The sequence below is a fragment of the Phyllobates terribilis genome, unplaced genomic scaffold, assembly GCF_046119375.1.
Source record: "Phyllobates terribilis strain yellow unplaced genomic scaffold, ASM4611937v1 Scaffold_2__4_contigs__length_985480577, whole genome shotgun sequence".
Classification (NCBI taxonomy): domain Eukaryota; kingdom Metazoa; phylum Chordata; class Amphibia; order Anura; family Dendrobatidae; genus Phyllobates; species Phyllobates terribilis.
Genome location: NW_027362762.1, coordinates 451835952 through 451853221, shown reverse-complemented (window position 1 = coordinate 451853221; position 17270 = coordinate 451835952). Strand labels below are relative to the sequence as shown.

The following is a 17270-nucleotide window of genomic DNA, read 5'->3' as shown; positions in this document are numbered from 1 at the left end:
TGTCGGCTCATCTGGATGCCGTCACAGCCAGACACTGAGGAGTGGAAGTATGCCTGCGCTTCTCAGTGTCTGCGGGATGACAGGCTGGATGGCAGCGTTCTGCTGCGGTCCAGCCTGTCATCTCGATGTAGCAGAGCTGGAGCCGTCGTGGGAGCCATGGAAAGGTAAGGATGAGGTTGCTTTATTATTTTTCTTTTATTGCAGGAGATCGTTGGCTTCAGCTGGAATGGGCGTGATGGTAAGTATGGTTTAATTTAGAACAATAAAGAATTGTGTGTTTATTTCAATTAAAGGACTTTTTTCTGGGTGTTTGTGTTTTTTTTAAATACTTTACTAGAAATTCATGGTGGTCATGTCTAATATTGGCGTGACCCCATGAATTTCGGGCTTAGGGCCAGCTGATAATGCCAAGCTGGCCTTAACCCCTTTATTACCCAGTGAGCCACCGCACCAGGGCCCTGGATGAGTTGGGTACAGCGCCAGAAGATGGCGCTTCTATGAACGCGCCATTTTCCGGGGCGGCTGCGGACTGCAATTTGCAGCGGGTGGGGCCCAGAAAGCTTGGGCCTCCCTGCGCTGCAGATTACAGCCCCCAGCTGCCTAGTTGTACCTGGCTGGACACAAAAATAGAGCGAAGCTCCACGTTTTTTTTTTTAAATTCATGAAATTCATGGAATAATTAAGAAAAAAAGGGCTTCCCTATATTGTTGTGTCCGGCTAGGTACAAATAGGCAGCTGGTGGTTGGGGGCAGCCCGTTCCTGCCTGCTGTACCTGACTGGACACAAATATAGGGCGAAGCCCCACATCAATTTTTTTTAATTATTTCATGAATTTCCTGAAATTAATTAATTAATTATTTCAATTAAAGGACTTTATTCTGGGTGTTTGTGTTTTCTTTTAACTTTGACTATGGGGTTAGTAATGGGGGTGTCTTATAGACGCCTCTCCATTACTAACCTGGGCTTGATGTCAGCTGGCATTATAAGCTGACATCAACCCCAACCCTATTACCCCCTGCCACCGCACCAGGGCAGTGTGGAAGAGCGAGGCTAAGTGCCAGAATTGGCGCATCCTATGGATGCGCCATTTCTGGGGCGGCTGACGGCTGGTGTTTCTAGCCTGGGAGGGGGCCAATATTCATGGCACCCTTCCTGGGCTATTAATATCAGCCCCCAGCTGTCTGCCTAGCCTGTGCTAGCTATTAAATTAGGGGGGACCCCACGTTATTTTTTTTGGGGGGTTCCCCCATTTTAATAGCTAGTAAAGGCTAGGTATTCAGCTGGGGGCTGATATTAGTAGCCTGGGAAGCTCCGTGGGTATTACCCCCTTCCCAGGCTTCAAACATTTGCCCCAGCCGTCTGCTTAACCTCCGCTAGAGACTAAAATTAAGGGGAACCCCACGCCAATTTTTTTTTAAATAAATCCTTTATTTTAACACTAAATGACAAGTACAGTAACCAACACTGTCACTGTACTTCATATATATGTGACTGACATGTTTCTATCTATCTAATCTATGTGTGATTCTCTATTCTTTCTATTCTAAATTGTCGGGTACAGATGCTGAATTGCCGGCCGGCTTTCTTAAAGAGACGGTGCATGAAAACACTATTATTTTTTTAAATAAATCCTTTACACTAAATGACAAGTACAGTAAGCAACACTGTCACTGTACTTCTTATATATGTGGCTGACATGTTTCTATCTATCTAATCTATGTGTGAAGCTCTATTCTGTCTGTTATAAATTGTCGGGTACCGCTGCTGAATTGCCGGCCGGCTTTTTTAAAGAGACGGTGCACGAAAACACTAATATTTTTTTTAATAAATCCTTTACACTAAATGACAAGTACAGTAAGCAACACTGTCACTGTACTTCATATATATGTGACTGACATGTTTCTATCTATCTAATCTATGTGTGATGCTCTATTCTTTCTGTTGTAAATTGTCGGGTACCGGTGTATGCCGCTGATGAATTGCCGGCTTTTCATGTCATTCTACATTATTCTTAGTTGTTTTACTTCATGTAGAATTAACCTACAAGGAAAGAAAGGGTTTATTTTCATTCCGATATTTGTGTCCCATTGACTTGCATTGGTTTCCGGTATCGGAATCGGCGATATCCGATACTTTTTGGGTATCGGCCCGATCCAATCCGATACGATATTTCCTGATATCGGAAGGTATCACTCAACACTAATAATGACTGCTGATAGCGCAGCCGGTAGCCAGAAGACCAGTCCATCAGCTCCTCCATCAGAAAAGAAGCTTTCCCATGCTCAGTCAGCCATTATTGCATTATATATATAACAAAAGAGGACGGTATGTAATAAAGAACAGGGAGCTATAGATTATCTGATATGTAAGAGACGGAGCTGTACATAACAAGAGAGGGCACTGTGTAATAAGGGGCAGCAATATACATAATAAAGGAGGCTATGCAAGAGGTATATACAGTTGTGCTCAAAAGTTTACATACCCCAGCAGAATTTTTGCTTTCTTGGCCTTGTTTCAGAGAATATGAATGATAACAAAAAACCTTTTTCTCCACTCATGGTTATTGGTTGGGTGCTGTTATTGTCTCTGTGCTGTTTGGTGTATTGTAGGCGAGATACTTTGTGGCATTTGCACAGTAATGGCTTTCTTCTGGCGACTCGACCATGCAGCCCATTTTTCTTAAAGTGCCTCCTTATTGTGCATCTTGAAACAGCCACACTGCTAGTTTGCAGAGGGTCCTGAGTTTCAGCTGATGTTGTTTGTGGGTTTTTCTTTGCATCCCGAACAATTTTCCTGGTAGTTGTGGCTGAAATTTTTGTTGGTCTACCTGACCGTGGTTTACAGAGCCCCTGATTTTCCATTTGTTAATCACAGTTTGAATGCTGCTGACTGGCATTATCAATTCCTTGTATATTTTTTTGTATCCCTTTCCTGTGTTATACAGTTCAACTACCTTTTCCCATAGATCCATTGACAATTCTTTTGCTTTCCCCATAACTCACAATCCAGAAACGTCAGTGGCTGAATGAAAGATGCAAGAGTCTGTCTAGATCCCAGAAACTCACTCAGCTTTTATGCACACACACTGATTACACGCAAACAGGTCACAGGTGAGGATGTTACCTTTAGTAGCCATTCAAACCCATTTGTGTCAAATTCTGTGCATATTATCAGGCCAAAATCACCATATTATGTGAATTTTTGATCAGGGTCATTTGGATGTTTTTGGTTGTCATTAAGATTTAAAAAGAGAAAACACAATAGTTTGACAATAAATGGCTTCATCCAACCAATAACGATGAGTGGAGAAAAAGTTTTTTTGTTATCATTCATATTCTCTGAAACAAGGCCAAGAAAGGAAAAATTCTGCCGGGGTATGTAAACTTTTGAGCACAACTGTATGTGTGTGTGGCTATATATACAGTACATCTGTAGCTTTGCCGCCTTAAAAGGTGGGGGGCCCAGACACATTTCTTGCACAGGGGCCCCAAGCAGTCAGTGTCCGCCCCTGGTGGGAGCAGACTACTACTCTCATCATTGTTCCTTACTCGCGCTGATCGTTGAGCCGGCAGGGACAATGATGAGGGCAGCACTCAGCACCCGGCGATTGGGAACAGCGCTAACTGTACTGCTGATTCCCAGGCGCCGGTACGTGTGATCCTGATGCGGCACACGGGCGACACACAGGTGCACACGAACACACAGACATGGATATCTCCGGTACTGTTTTTTTCCAGTACCGGAAATATCATGACATGTGAAACCGGCCTAAGATAGTATGTCAAGAAGCAGGGTATGCTACAGCTTAACTCTACTACAACTTAAGTGAAACAAAAAGCCTAGGACAGTGTAAAATCCAATGGCTTGAATCTGTGTTTGACTACCTGGCACTAAAAAAAATGATTGTCAGTATATCCCATTAAAAAGGACAGATTTGCAGACAAATATCTAATGTGTGTGCAGTTATTCTGCAACTATTGCTATTTTTTGCAGACTGTAAAGTGGCTGATTTACATTTAGTGGGCTTTGATGATTTATGTATTTGTTTCTAAAATGTTTACATTACTTTACAATAACTTGAAGTAACCAGATATTTTAACATTCTCTGTAGGCAAAAGATTGATTTGTGTTTTGCTCCTAACTCTCTTTTATTCCCACATTGCTTGTCTTTCACTGCTTGACGCCTGAACTGATGGTACTAACATATAGACACATGGTCAAAATTGTTAGTATTCTTCTGTTAAAGTTAGAAAAACCCACAATGGTCACTGAGATAACTTGAAACTGACACAAGCAAGTTTCAATTTAAATTTACTGAGTATCAACTAATATTAACTAATTAAAATTAGAATTGCTTTTGAATTGTGGTTTGATAAAAAAATATATATAAATAATGAAAAAGAGCTGGGAAAAAATGATTGCACCCCTAGAGAAGATTGAAAGTAATTTGACCATATGGTCATGTTAAACTAAGGTGTGACCTGCAATTAGCATCACAGGTGCCTACAAACTTGCAATAAGTCAGTTTGCCTATTTTATGGGTGAAAAGTAGTCATTATATAATTTGGTATCATGCTGTGTACCACACTGAGCATAGACAAAAGAAAGTTAAGGAGAGAGTTGTCTCTAGAGATTAGAAAGAAAATTATACACAAACATGTGAAAGGTAAAGGCTATAGGAACATCTCCAAACAGCTTGATCTTCCTGTTTCTACAGTTGCAAATATCATTTAAGGCCCCGTCACACTTAGCGACGCTGCAACGATCCCGACAACGATACGACCTGTCAGGGATCGTTGCTGTGTCGCTATGTGGTCGCTGGTGAGCTGTCAAACAGGCAGGCTCACCAACGATCAGGGGAGCAGCGACATCGTGGAAAGAATCTTTCCACGATGTCCTGCTCCGGTTACCAGCCTGCTGAAGCAGGAGAAGGCTGGTAACTATGGTAAACATCGGGTTACTAGGGGCACACGCGCTCCTAGTAACCCGTTGTTTATCATGGTTACCACTCTGCTACAGTGAGCGGGAGGTTACTGCTCACTTTAGCAGGCTCGTAACCATGATAAACATCGGGTTACTAGGGGCACACGCGCACCTAGTAACCCGTTGTTTATCATGGTTACCACTCTGCTACGGTGAGTGGGAGGTTACCGCTCACCATAGCAGGCTCGTAACCATGATAAACAACGGGTTACTAAGTGCGCGTGTGCCCCTAGTAACCTGATGTTTACCATAGTTACCAGCCTGATTGCTGCTCCCGCTGGTCACACACAGCGATGTGTGCTGACCAGCGGGAGAGCAACAACCAAAAAATGGTCCAGGACACTTTGCAGCGATCAGCGACCTCACAGCAGGGGCCTGATCGTTGCAAAGTGTCACACATAGCGACATCGCTGGTGAGGTCGCTGTTGCGTCACCAAAACCGTGACACAGCAGCGATCTCGCTATGTGAGACGGGGGCTTTAGAAGTTTAAGGTCTATGGGACTTCAGCCAATCTGCCTGGTCTTGGCCGCAAGAGGAAAATTGATGACTAATTGAAGAGATGGATAATATGAATGGTAACCAAAGAGCCCAGAACAACTTCCAAAGCGATAAGAGATGAACTCCAAGGTCAAGGTACATCAGTGTCAGATCACACCATCCGTCTCTGTCTTGGCCAAAGTGGACTTCAAAGAAGACAACCGAGGAGGAAACCACTGTTGAACGTAAATCATAAAAAAGGAGACTTGAATTTCCCAAAATAAGCTTCTAGGAGTATGACCTTGGGAGAGATGAGACAAAACTGGAGCTTTTTGGCAAGTCACATCAGCTCTAACTTCACAAATGCAAAAATGAAGCGAGGAGGCTCGGTTTTATTTTGGGGGTGCTGTGCTGCATCTGGCATAGAATGTCTTGAATCTGTGCAGGGTACAGTGACATCTCAAAACTATCAAGGCATTCTGGAGCAAAATGTGCTGCCCAGTGTTAAAAAGCTTGCTCTGGGTCTCAGGCCATGCGTCCTTTAACAAGATAATGACACAAAATACAACTAAAAACATCCAATAATGGCTAATGGCAAAGCATTGGAATATTCCGTAGTGGCCTTCTATGAGCCCTGCTGTGAATCCTATTGAACATCTGTGCAAGGAGCTGAAACATGCAGTCTGGAGAAGGCACCCTTCACACCTGACACAGCTGGAGGAGTTTGCTCACAAAGAATGGGCCAAAATATCTATGGACAGGTGCAGAAGTCTCACTGAGAGTTACAGAAACTGTTTGTTTGCAGTGATTGCCTCAAAAGGTTGTACAACAAAGTATTAAATTAACGGTACAATCATTTTTGTCCAAAGCCATTTTCATTAGTTTGTTTTTTAAAAATGTTTTAACCACATTTCAAAAGCAATGTCTGATTTTTATTAGATGATATTCAGTAAATTTAAATTGAAAATATTTTTTGTCAGTCTCAAGTAATTAATATCAGTGACCATTGTGGGTTTTTCTCCTGAGTCTAGGAACACCATAAGTCCAGGAACAAGTCTAAAACAAGATTTTAAGTTCTATTCAGACAGCTGCTCCCTAGTTTATACAAGTTAAAAAAAATACCGGTGACCAAAGATGTCGCTAAACGCACTCAAGAAATGACTACACTATCTTCAACTAATAAAGATGCTTGAGGAAAAGAGAGGCATGTCCTGAAGCTTCTTCCTGCTGAAAAACTTGGTGGTATCACACACATCATATGCACATACCCTTAGGATCTGCTGCAATAAAGTGACACTTTAAAAAAAAAAAAGTAAAAAAAAAAATCTCATATGTACAGCAAAAACAGATTTACCAGAGAAATTAATAGGAAGAATTTTTCAAGTATTTTTTTAAACATTTTTCTGGAGCATTTTGGAGAGAATCTGCTCAGAAAATTCCTCAAAAATTCCTTCTGAATATAGTCTAAAGCCCCCGTCACACTAAGCGAGATCGCTAGCGAGATCACTGCTGAGCCACAAGTTTTGTGACGCAACAGCGACCTCAGCAGCGATCTCGCTACGTTTGACACGTAGCAGCGACCAGGCCCCTGCTGTGAGATCGAAATGTGTGTCGAAATGGCCTGGACCATTTTTTGATCGTTGAGGTCCCGCTGGGTAGCATGTATCGGTGTGTTTGACACCTTACCAACGACCTTGTTGATGACTCAGAGCTGAGACACATAGGCGTGCATTTGCGTTGCATCGTTATACAGGTCACTACGGGTAGCCGTATTGTTGCTGCGTCGTTGGGAAGATCTGACTGTTTGACATCTCACCAGCGACCACATAGCGACGCAGCAACGATCCCTGACAGGTCGTATCGTTGTCGGGATCGCTGTAGCGTCGCTAAGTGTGACGGTACCTTAAGGCGTGTTCTGACTAAGTCTGAAGACAGCAAAAAGGCTCTGTGTGAACACACCCTAGGGGTAGGTTCACACTGAATCTTTTTCTGCTGTTTAACCCCTTCGCGACCTTGGGATTTTCCGTTTTTGCATTTTCGTTTTTTGCTCCACTTGTTCCCAGAGCCATAGCGTTTTTATTTTTTGGTCAATATGGCCGTGTGAGGGCTTATTTTTTGCGGGACGAGTTGTACTTTTAAACGCCATTACTAGTTTTACCATATCATGTACTGGAAAACGGGAAAAAAATTCCAAGTGCGGTGAAATTGCAAAAAAAGTGCAATACTACAGATGTTTTTTTTTTATTTTTTTTACCACATTCACTGAATGATAAAACTGACCTGCCATTATTATTCTCCAGGTCATTATGAGTTCGTAGACACCAAACAAGTATAGGTTCTTTTTTATTTAAGTGGTGAAAAAAAAATCCAAAGTTTGCTAAAAAAAAATACAAAAAAATGGCGCCATTTTCCGAGACCCGAAGCATCTCCATTTTTCAGGGCCGGGTGAGGGCTTATTTTTTGCACACCGAGCTGACGTTTTTATTAATACTATTTTGGGGTAGATCCGATGTTTTGGTCACCTGTTATTGCATTTTATTGCAATGTTGCGGCGACCAAAAAAACGTAATTCTGGCGTTTAGAATTTTTTTCTCATTACGTTGTTTACCGATCGGATTAATTCTTTTTTTATATTGATACATCGGGCGATTCTGGACGCGGCGATACCAAATATGTGTATGTGGGGTTTATTTTTTATTATTTTATTTTGAATGGGGAAAAAGGGGGGTGATTTAAACTTTTATATTTTTTAAATTTTTTTTTATATTTTTAAAAACATTTTTTTTTTAACTTTTTGCTTGCTTCTATAGTCTCCATAGGAGACTAGAAGCAGCAACTGTCCGATCGCCTCTGCTACATATAGTAATCTTTACAAGACAACCACTGGTGTCTGCTGCAGACCCAAGGTTGTCATGACCACCCATCGGTGACCCGCGATCACGTGACGGGGTCACCGATGGGTGGAGCTAATGCCGCGCTTCCGGCGAGATTGACAGCGGCATTTAAAATGTTAACAGCAGCGGGTGGATCGCGATTCCACCCGCGGCTATTGCGGGCACATGTCAGCTGTAATAATCAGCTGACATGTGCCCGGTTCAGTGCGGGCTCAGCGCCGAAGCCCTCACTGAACCAGAGATGATGGCCTGGGGCGTACTAATACTCCCTGGGCCAGTAAGGGGTTAAAAATTACAATTTTTCAAGTAGAAAACACTTAAGGAAACTCTCCTTTTCTCTGGTGTTTTGTAAACCCGAAGTGTCTTTTTTTTTTCACTTCTTTTGGTCGTTTATTTCAGCGTTTTTGCTACTTTTTTTGGCCACCAGTTTTCGAATGACTCAGTGGGAATCCTTCAGCAGGTTAGGTTTTGGTATGTCATCTGTGAGCATTATGCTGTAGATGAAGAGACCCTGATTCCTGGGATAGTTCACTTACTGTGCTGTGTTTTGCTGTTTCAATACAATCAGTGTTTTATGAGCCGGAGATTATGAGTACAGGACAGCTGGTCTTGTGCATCCTAGTGCAACCACATTTCCAGCACTAATTAGCAGCTCTCTGTCACTATACAATGGACACAGAAAGGTGCTATTCTATCAAAACTGCTGCACCCAGATTTGCATGGTTGGATTTTCCTGGTATCAGGGTCTGCGTTCTTACCTCGTGCTGCTGTCAGATTACATAGAAAACAACCTACTGACAGATTTGCTTACATTTTTTTAGGGGGGCATTTTTCAAGAGTTTTCTGGCCATTTCTTGAACTCTATTAAACAATGAAGAAAAATGCTAGCATTTTTTATCAAGGAAAACCTAAAAAAAAAAAATCACAAAAAAACACCCAGGCATCTTCCGAGTGCAGTTTTAGCCTCCCCATTGACTTGTATTGCGCACCTTCCTAGTGGAAAACACCTGAAGAATATAAATATTACATCTTTTAAGCATTTGGTGTCTTTTGAAATCCTGAATTTTTAAACAAAGCTCAAAAGACTGCACATATGAACCGCAAGATGTTTTTATATAAAAATTATTATGTTCATTCTTTCTGAGTTTTTTTGTGATTTTTGAACAGTTATCTGCACAAAAAAATGGCAGAAAAAGATGCAGTGTTCTCTCTGATGTTTTTTCAGGAGTTTTTGGAGTGGAAATTCTCCTAAAGTCCTTCTCAAAAACTGATTTAAATACTCTTAAAAAAACACTTCCTATTCATTTCTATGGGAAATTCACTTTTTTTTGTTCATATGAGGAGTTTTTGGAGCTTTTTTTTCCAGAAGATTTTTTGAAAATCTCCTAGGGTAAAAAAGAAAGTACATGTCACTTCTTTGAAGTGGGTCTTAAAGGAAACCTCTGCAAACTAGGCACTGTCCAATCAAGACTGCTAAAAAAAAAAATTTCAAGAAAAAAAAATCAAAACTCTTCAAAACAATGTCCAGGAGACACTTCAGAAAATGAAAAACTCGCGCAAAACCTCCTGCAAAGTTTCCTGAAGTAGCTTGTGCTTGAAAATTAGTTTATTGAACTGAAAAAAATAAGTGTAACTATAGCCTCTGGGTATGTTCACACTTCAACTTTTTCCAGAGGTCAAAAAATTACTTTCAATCAGAAGATGCTTCAGGAATCCTTTTCCCTGGTGTTTTGCACACTTGAGGCGTCCTTTTTCTAGCTCTCTTCAGTGTTTTTTCAATTTTTTTCTCATATTTTATTAACTATTTTTAAATCCTTTAAAAAAGGAAGAAAATTCTTCCGTTTTTTTATGCAAAAAAATTGACAAATTGCTGAAAAAGATGCCCTGGCGTCTTACATGCATCTATAAAGCCTTCACATTGATTCCTAATATAATGTTTTGAGCGTCTTCATAGTGGAAAACACTAGAATATTGTACATGCAACTTGTTTTAACCGGAGACATTGAGAACCTGTAGAGTTTAAAAGACGTTCAAAAGTCTGAACGTATGAGCTGCAAGCCATTTTCCCATACAAATTAATAGGACCATTCTTTTGATTATTTTGTTAGTGCTTTTTCTGCCATTTTTTGCACATCTGCTGAAAAAACAGCTGAAAAAGTCATAGTGTGAACATACCCTAAAGCTTCCGAACTAAGTAGTTTTATTGCTGTTTATTGTTGGAATATTTGACTTTTTTGTGCCATTCCTTGGTAAATATAAAATTGAACAATGATGATATATTTTTTCCCATATCTGTTTTATAATGTAATTACTGTTAAATGCAACATTACTAGAGCCATTGGATGATGTGATCACATGGCAGCTTTGATTGCAACATTCATGGGGGGTAATGACGAAGATGTGAGGCTTCTCTGATATCTGCCGGTAAATTACCGTCACGGAAGAGTACATTGTGGAACGTGAATTACTGCCACCCATGACATATGCTCATTCATCATGAGGTGTTAGCAAGTTAAGAGAATGTGTCACAGAAACAGATCTCTTTAAATATGTACAACCCTTAACACTAACATCAACTCGCTTAAAATGTATAATTAGTATTTTATGTTTATAGCTTATATTTGTGTAGTTATGACATTTATGTGTCCATTGAATGTAAAACACATTGAACATATAAACAGATGATCTAGTGAGAAAAGAAGCGTTGATATCTTTACAACTGATTGATAAATTCCTTGTCATCTTTACACTTGAAGCACTGAAGAGCAGAACATTTTGCACTTTTGAATATGTACAAACCAGACCCATCACCTATGAAGTAAATATGATATATAGTAAAAAGGATAAAAAAAAGTTGTCCTTACCCATATTGACAAAACTCATGACTGTATCAGCCTCACTGATGACTGCTCCCAGTGGAGGACTTTGGGTGCTTAGAGTAGTGAACAGTGGCCTTGATACCCCTTGCCCTCCATCATCTTCTTCTTCACTGCACATAGCATGATAAAGATCCAACATAAACAAGGGTGCTGATGATGGGAACTGGCCACCATTTGCAGGTCTGGGTCTTCCAGGCAACCCCAAGATAGATAATATCTCTCTCTGCATCTCACGCTTCTCTCTACCACTTAATTTCCTCTGGATAAAACTTGATCTCAGATGATTTTTCACAAAACTTCCATTACCAAAATGGCACAAAAATCCAGTAATACATAGCATGGTCCATATATAATGTAGAACACTGGGCATCGTATCAGATAAAAGAACCTTCAATGATATAAAATAAATAATATATTACCATCCCTGAATCCAGAGGGAACTGTTCAAGTCTACGATCTGAAGCCTTCTCTTCAGTTTTGCTGTCTGGAAATTTTTCTCATATATTATTCCCACTATATTTCTAGGTACAGGAAATCCACAAGTGCTGGATCTGAACTTTCCTCCCGTAACAGGTAAATCTTGCTTCCCCAAATAGAGAATGTATACCTAAGAAGAGAGGGAATTCCTGGCAGAGCTGGCTTTCATTTCCTTGAGTGATTACTAGTTCTTAAGCCTCCTGCCTTTTCCAAGCAGACTAGCAGAAACCTTCCTCCTGCAATGTGCTCTAGAGGTCTCCAGCTCTCACTATTTGCTCTGTAACTTGGCAAATTAAATTATAGGTGTTAACTTGCAATCTACCCAGGGAATGATTGGCTAAGCATTTGGTCAACATGTTTTTTCATTTATGATGAGGCAGAATTTTTTCCTAGGTGCACGCATCTTGTGTGAAATAGTCACTGCTGGAAATCATCCTTCCTTTTTATAACTTTGTACATTTTCTTTAAGAACAATGAGAAATAAATGACACTCTGTAATACATATACAGCAAAAATAAAAATCGATTCTACTTGAAGATTTTCCATATATTTTTCATAAATTTCTGTCAATTAGGTGTTATTTTTCAGTTTAATATTTATTACAAAGTATCAAGCTTCATTTCTCTATGGTAAGGATCACTGAAGTAGCATGCACCTAAAAAGTCACTAGTTAACATACTACACTTGCAACCAAAATTATTCATCCCTCATTGAAAATTAGGTTTATTTGCAAAATGTAAATACTTTCTGCTGTTTTCAATAAACAAGAATAATTGAAATAGCTCAACACAACTAAAATAACAAGTGGTTTCTGCAAATTCAACAAAAATTGCCACTTTCAATGGCTACTGCAGCTTCAAAATTATTCCAACCCTTCATGACAAACGTATTTAGTACTTAGTAGAATACCCATTGGCTAATATGATCTGCTGCAAATGTGATGCATAGCCAGGCACCAGCTTCTGACAACGTTCCAAAGAAATGTTAGCCCATTGCTAATGGGTGCTGGCCTCAATTTCACTAATATTCTTGTGTTTGCTTGCTAAGCTCCTTCTTCAAATCTCACCAAAGATTTTTTTTTATGAAATGTAAATCTGACCGCTCTAGAATCTTCCAGGGCTTCTTCTGAAACCAAGCCTTGGTGGACTAAGAGTTATTCTTTGATCATTGTCCTGTTAGAAAGTCCAATGACGCCCAAACTTTAGCTTTCTTCTAGAAGGCATGACATTTTTTTGTAGGATTTCCTGATACTTGATCGAATCTATCTTGCCTTTAAAACACTGCAGACTAGCATCACTGAGTCTTCACTATGCTTCACTTTAGACAGGTTGTTATTTTCAACATATGCTTGTTGATCCAATAGCCACAAAAAGTTCCAGTTTTGTTTCATCAGTTTAAAGAACAGAATCTCAAAACTTCTGATGTTTATATATATGGTTTTGAGTTTATTGGAGATGACTTTTCTTGTGCATTTGGGTCAGTAGAGGTGTATGTACTGGAGACCTTCAATGTTTAGGAAGTACCTTACTGTGCAAACTGAACCATCAGTGCCTACTGCCAACAGATCTTACTTATGCTCTTTTGAAGCCAAGCGAGGGTTTTTGACTACCTGCTTCCTACAAAATCTGATGGGAGTTGGTGATAGTTAACTTTTTCTGCCACGTCCAGTTAGTGTAGCCAGCGCTTCTTTAACTTTGAAGATGTGAACTATGTTTCTAACCATATCTCTTGGAACATTCATTATTTTTGCTATCTTTTTATATGCTTTTTTATCTTTATTCAAGGCAATCTCTTCATTTAAATTTTTGGACCACTACTTTTACTTAGCCGTATTTCAAAAATGTAGTCAAATGTCCAATTCAAAAAATGCCTAGCCAGTCCAGCTATTTGATGTGGTTTTTATTGCTAATGATTGTTTAGTCTCTTGATTAGTTGCATGAGGCAATATCTGATTTCCAAATGTTTGCTCTTATGATTGATTTTATTCAGGGAAAGGAATAATTTTGAGACTGCAGAGGTCATTAAAAATGTCATTTTCTGTTAAAATTTGGAGAAAGCGCTTGTTCTATTAGTTGTGTTGAGGTATTTAAAGAGTACCTGTCACAAAAAATCTAGTTGTTTTAAAAAATAAAAAATATAATTTTATGTGTGTTTTTAGTTATTTTAGATAGATGCTGACTTTCAAAACAGTCAGTATCTATCTAAAAACCTTTTTTTTTTGCACCAATTTTTCAATGGCAGCACGCTGCCATCTTGTGGATGGCACGGCTTCTCACTGATCCCTCTGACCCATGCATGCTTTTAATGCGCATGATCAGGCAGATAGTTCAGAAACACGCTGCTCCCGGGAAAATACTGCTACCTTATTAGAAGACTTTTCCATGACTGTCTGCAGCTTCACAATCTATCATTGTCAAACTGGTCTGTGCTTTATAAGGGTCTTTCACACGCCCGTGTTTCCGGTACGTGTGCTGACAGTTTCATACGCAGGCCGATTCAAATGAATGGGTCTGTGCACGTCTGTGTGTTTTTCCACCGACCATGTGTCCTTGTGCTCCACAAGCTGACATGTCCGTTTTTTTGCAGATGCACAGTCCGCAAAACGTCCCACATAGATGACATCCGTGTGTCATCCATGTGACACGTACCGGCGCCTGGGAATCAACGCTACAGTTAGCGCTGTTCCCAAGCGCTGCCCTCATCATGGTTCCCTGCTGGCGCTGTGATCAGCACTAGCAGGGACAATGATGAGGGTAGTAGTAGTCTTCTCCTGCAGTGTCCCTGTGTAAAAATAAGAATAAAATAATAAAATCCATATACTGTACTCACTGTCCGGAGATGTCCCCTGCTGTAATCCATGCGACCAATCAGCAGAGGAGCCAGGGAGAATGAGCCTCTCCAGCAAGCGACTCCGGAGCTGCACTCAGTGAGTGACAGGACACCGCTCCTGAGCTCATATCCGGGCCCCAATCGCTGGAGAGGTTCATTCTCCTCGGCATCAGCGGTCAGAGGATTACAGCGGGGGACATCTCCGGACAGGTGATGTATAAGGATTTTATTATTTTAATCTTATTTTTACACAGGGACACTGTGAGAGAAGACTACTACTACCCTCATCATGGTCCCCTGCTGGTGCTGATCGCAGCGCTGGCAGGGAACCATGATGAGAGCAGTGTTCAGCACCCGGCGCTTGGGAACAGCACTACCTGTAGCGCTGATTCCCAGGCGCCGTTCCGTGTGATCCTGGTGCGGCACACGGTTGCCACACACATGTGACACACAGATACAGGGGACACGGATATCTCCTGTACCTTTTTTTCCGGTACCGGAAATATACGGATGTGTGAAACCTGCCTAAGAGTGAAAACGCTCTGATCAGAGAAAAGACCAGAGTGATAGTGATAGACAGGGAAGCTAGTGAGGCAACTGTAATATACTTATCGTTGGTGAGGGGCAGGAGAGCGACAGGGATCGGTCTTCTAATAAAATGCAGCAAACTCCTGGGAGCCGGGCGTGTGAGAACATTTCTTGGTTTCTCTCTTCTCATTAAGCAGTGAGATTTCGCAAGTTATTGCAGGATCTCACCATTTAGTGAGGAGAGAGAAAAGAAGTGTTCCCATACGTGCAGCTTCCTGGGTCATTGCTGCACTTTATCAGAAGGCCGCTCACTATCAGTATATGGTCAGTATTTGGTCAGTATTTTTTCTCAGGAGTGGGAGCCAAAACCAGGAGAGGGTGATAAATGCAGAATTGGTGCTTTTGTTTCTATTATACCTTATCTCTGATTGTTCCTCACCTGGTTTTGGCTCCCACTCCAGAGAAAAAATACTGACCGAATACTGACCAAATACTGAAAGAGGGGCCGTGGCCTAAGGCTGTTGTCTGTTACAGTATCAAATGCAAACTCCAACTAGCAATGCAAAGTCCAACTAGCATGCAAAATCCAACTAGCAAAGTCCACCTCAGCATAAATTAGTACACCTCTTTGAAAAGTAAGATTTTAATTAATATATCACTGAACCCGAAAACAAAATTTTGACAAGACTAGTTTCGATTGAGTTTCATAGAACATTTTTTAACACATAACATGAAAAAAAGATTAATAATATAATTTTCATGACAAAATCTTCAGTTTTATGCAAATTAGTTAATGTAAAAATGAATACAACCCACATCAAAAACAATAATATCTTTTTTTTTGTTTGACCTCCAAGGATTTTAAGGACAAACCATGTCTTCTGGGCATGAAATGAACAAGCTGGCGACATATTGCAAGATCTATCTTTTTCCATTTCAGCAGCTCAGCAGAAGTAATCAGCTCACTGCTGTGCCCATTGTGGAAGCACCACACCCTATTTAAGCTCTCAGCCTACTGCTGAGTAATGCCTGGCATAGGTTATACTTAGTTAGAGGTATTTTTTGTATACTCCTGAAGCCATGTCCTGGTTCAGCTTGCTAGTTTCCCGTTAGTTGGTTTGGACTGTTTTGACTTCCCACATTTCTGTCTCTGAGTCTGTTCTCCTGGTACTGATCTCAAATCTTTCTGACCACATCCATGACATTTTTTCACAAAAATTTTATTTCAGACCCATTTTTTTTTTTATTTTCACAAGGGCAATAAGAAAAAATGAACCACAAAATTTGTTGTGCAATTTCTCATGAGTAAGCAGATACCCCATATATGGGGGAAAACCACTGTTTGGGTGCACGGCAGAGCTCGGAAGGGAAAGAGCACCGTTTGACTTTTTGAATGCAAAATTGACTGGAATCGAGAGCAGATGCCATATCGTGTTTGGAGAGCCCCTGATGTGCCTAAACCGTGGAAGCCCCCCACAAGTGACCCCATTTTGGAAGCTAGACCCCTCAAGGAATGCATCTAGGTGTGTGATGTAAACACCTTGAACTGCCAGGTGCTTTACAGAAATTTTGAACGTAGAGCCATGAAAATAAGAAAATCACTTTTTTCCAACAAAAATGTACTTTTAGCCCCAAATTTTTTAAGGAGCAACATGGAAGGAAAAAATTAGCATTTAACTTTTTTTCACAAAAATTTTACTTCGGACCCAAATGTTTTTATTTTTACAAGGGTAACAAGAGAAAATGAACCACAACATTTGCTGTGCAATTTCTCCTGAGTAAGCCGATAACCCATATGTTGGGGAAAACTATTGTTTGGGCGCACGGCAGGGTTCGGAATTCTATTTTCAATCAGCTTTCTCTGGTTTTGACCAGCCTTTACTACCCTCCTATCTGCCAGCCTGTATCACTGGCCAGCATCCACATTGTGAAAGTAACCCAGGGGGCTGTGCATGAGGCAGCATACCTATATAAGGGTTAACGGGTGAAGGCCATCGTTTTTTTGGAATCTGTTAAATGATGTGGCTTGTGAAAAGTCTGCTCTGGAAGCCCTGTTAAAAGCTGCCTGGCTTCCACATACAGTGCAATTTTACAGTATAACTGTCCCTAAAAAAATTATGAATCACCTCCAAGTTGTGATCATTCAAATGTAAAACCTAGCACAGGTGCAGAATCTTGCAGAAATGATTCAGCATCATGAAA

The 17270-nt window shown here is 40.5% G+C and overlaps 1 protein-coding gene across 1 annotated transcript in view; it reads right to left on the bottom strand.

Moving 5' to 3' along the window:
* Positions 1-11986, bottom strand: part of LOC141252810 (bone morphogenetic protein 8A-like) — a 144179-nt gene extending 132193 nt beyond the window's left edge. Inside the window, exon 1 of the mRNA XM_073670568.1 lies at positions 11220-11986. Within this exon, the coding sequence (XP_073526669.1) occupies positions 11220-11604 (385 nt within the window). The 5' untranslated portion in view covers positions 11605-11986. The remainder of the gene's footprint in view (positions 1-11219) is intronic.
* Positions 11987-17270: the final 5284 nt, after the last annotated feature.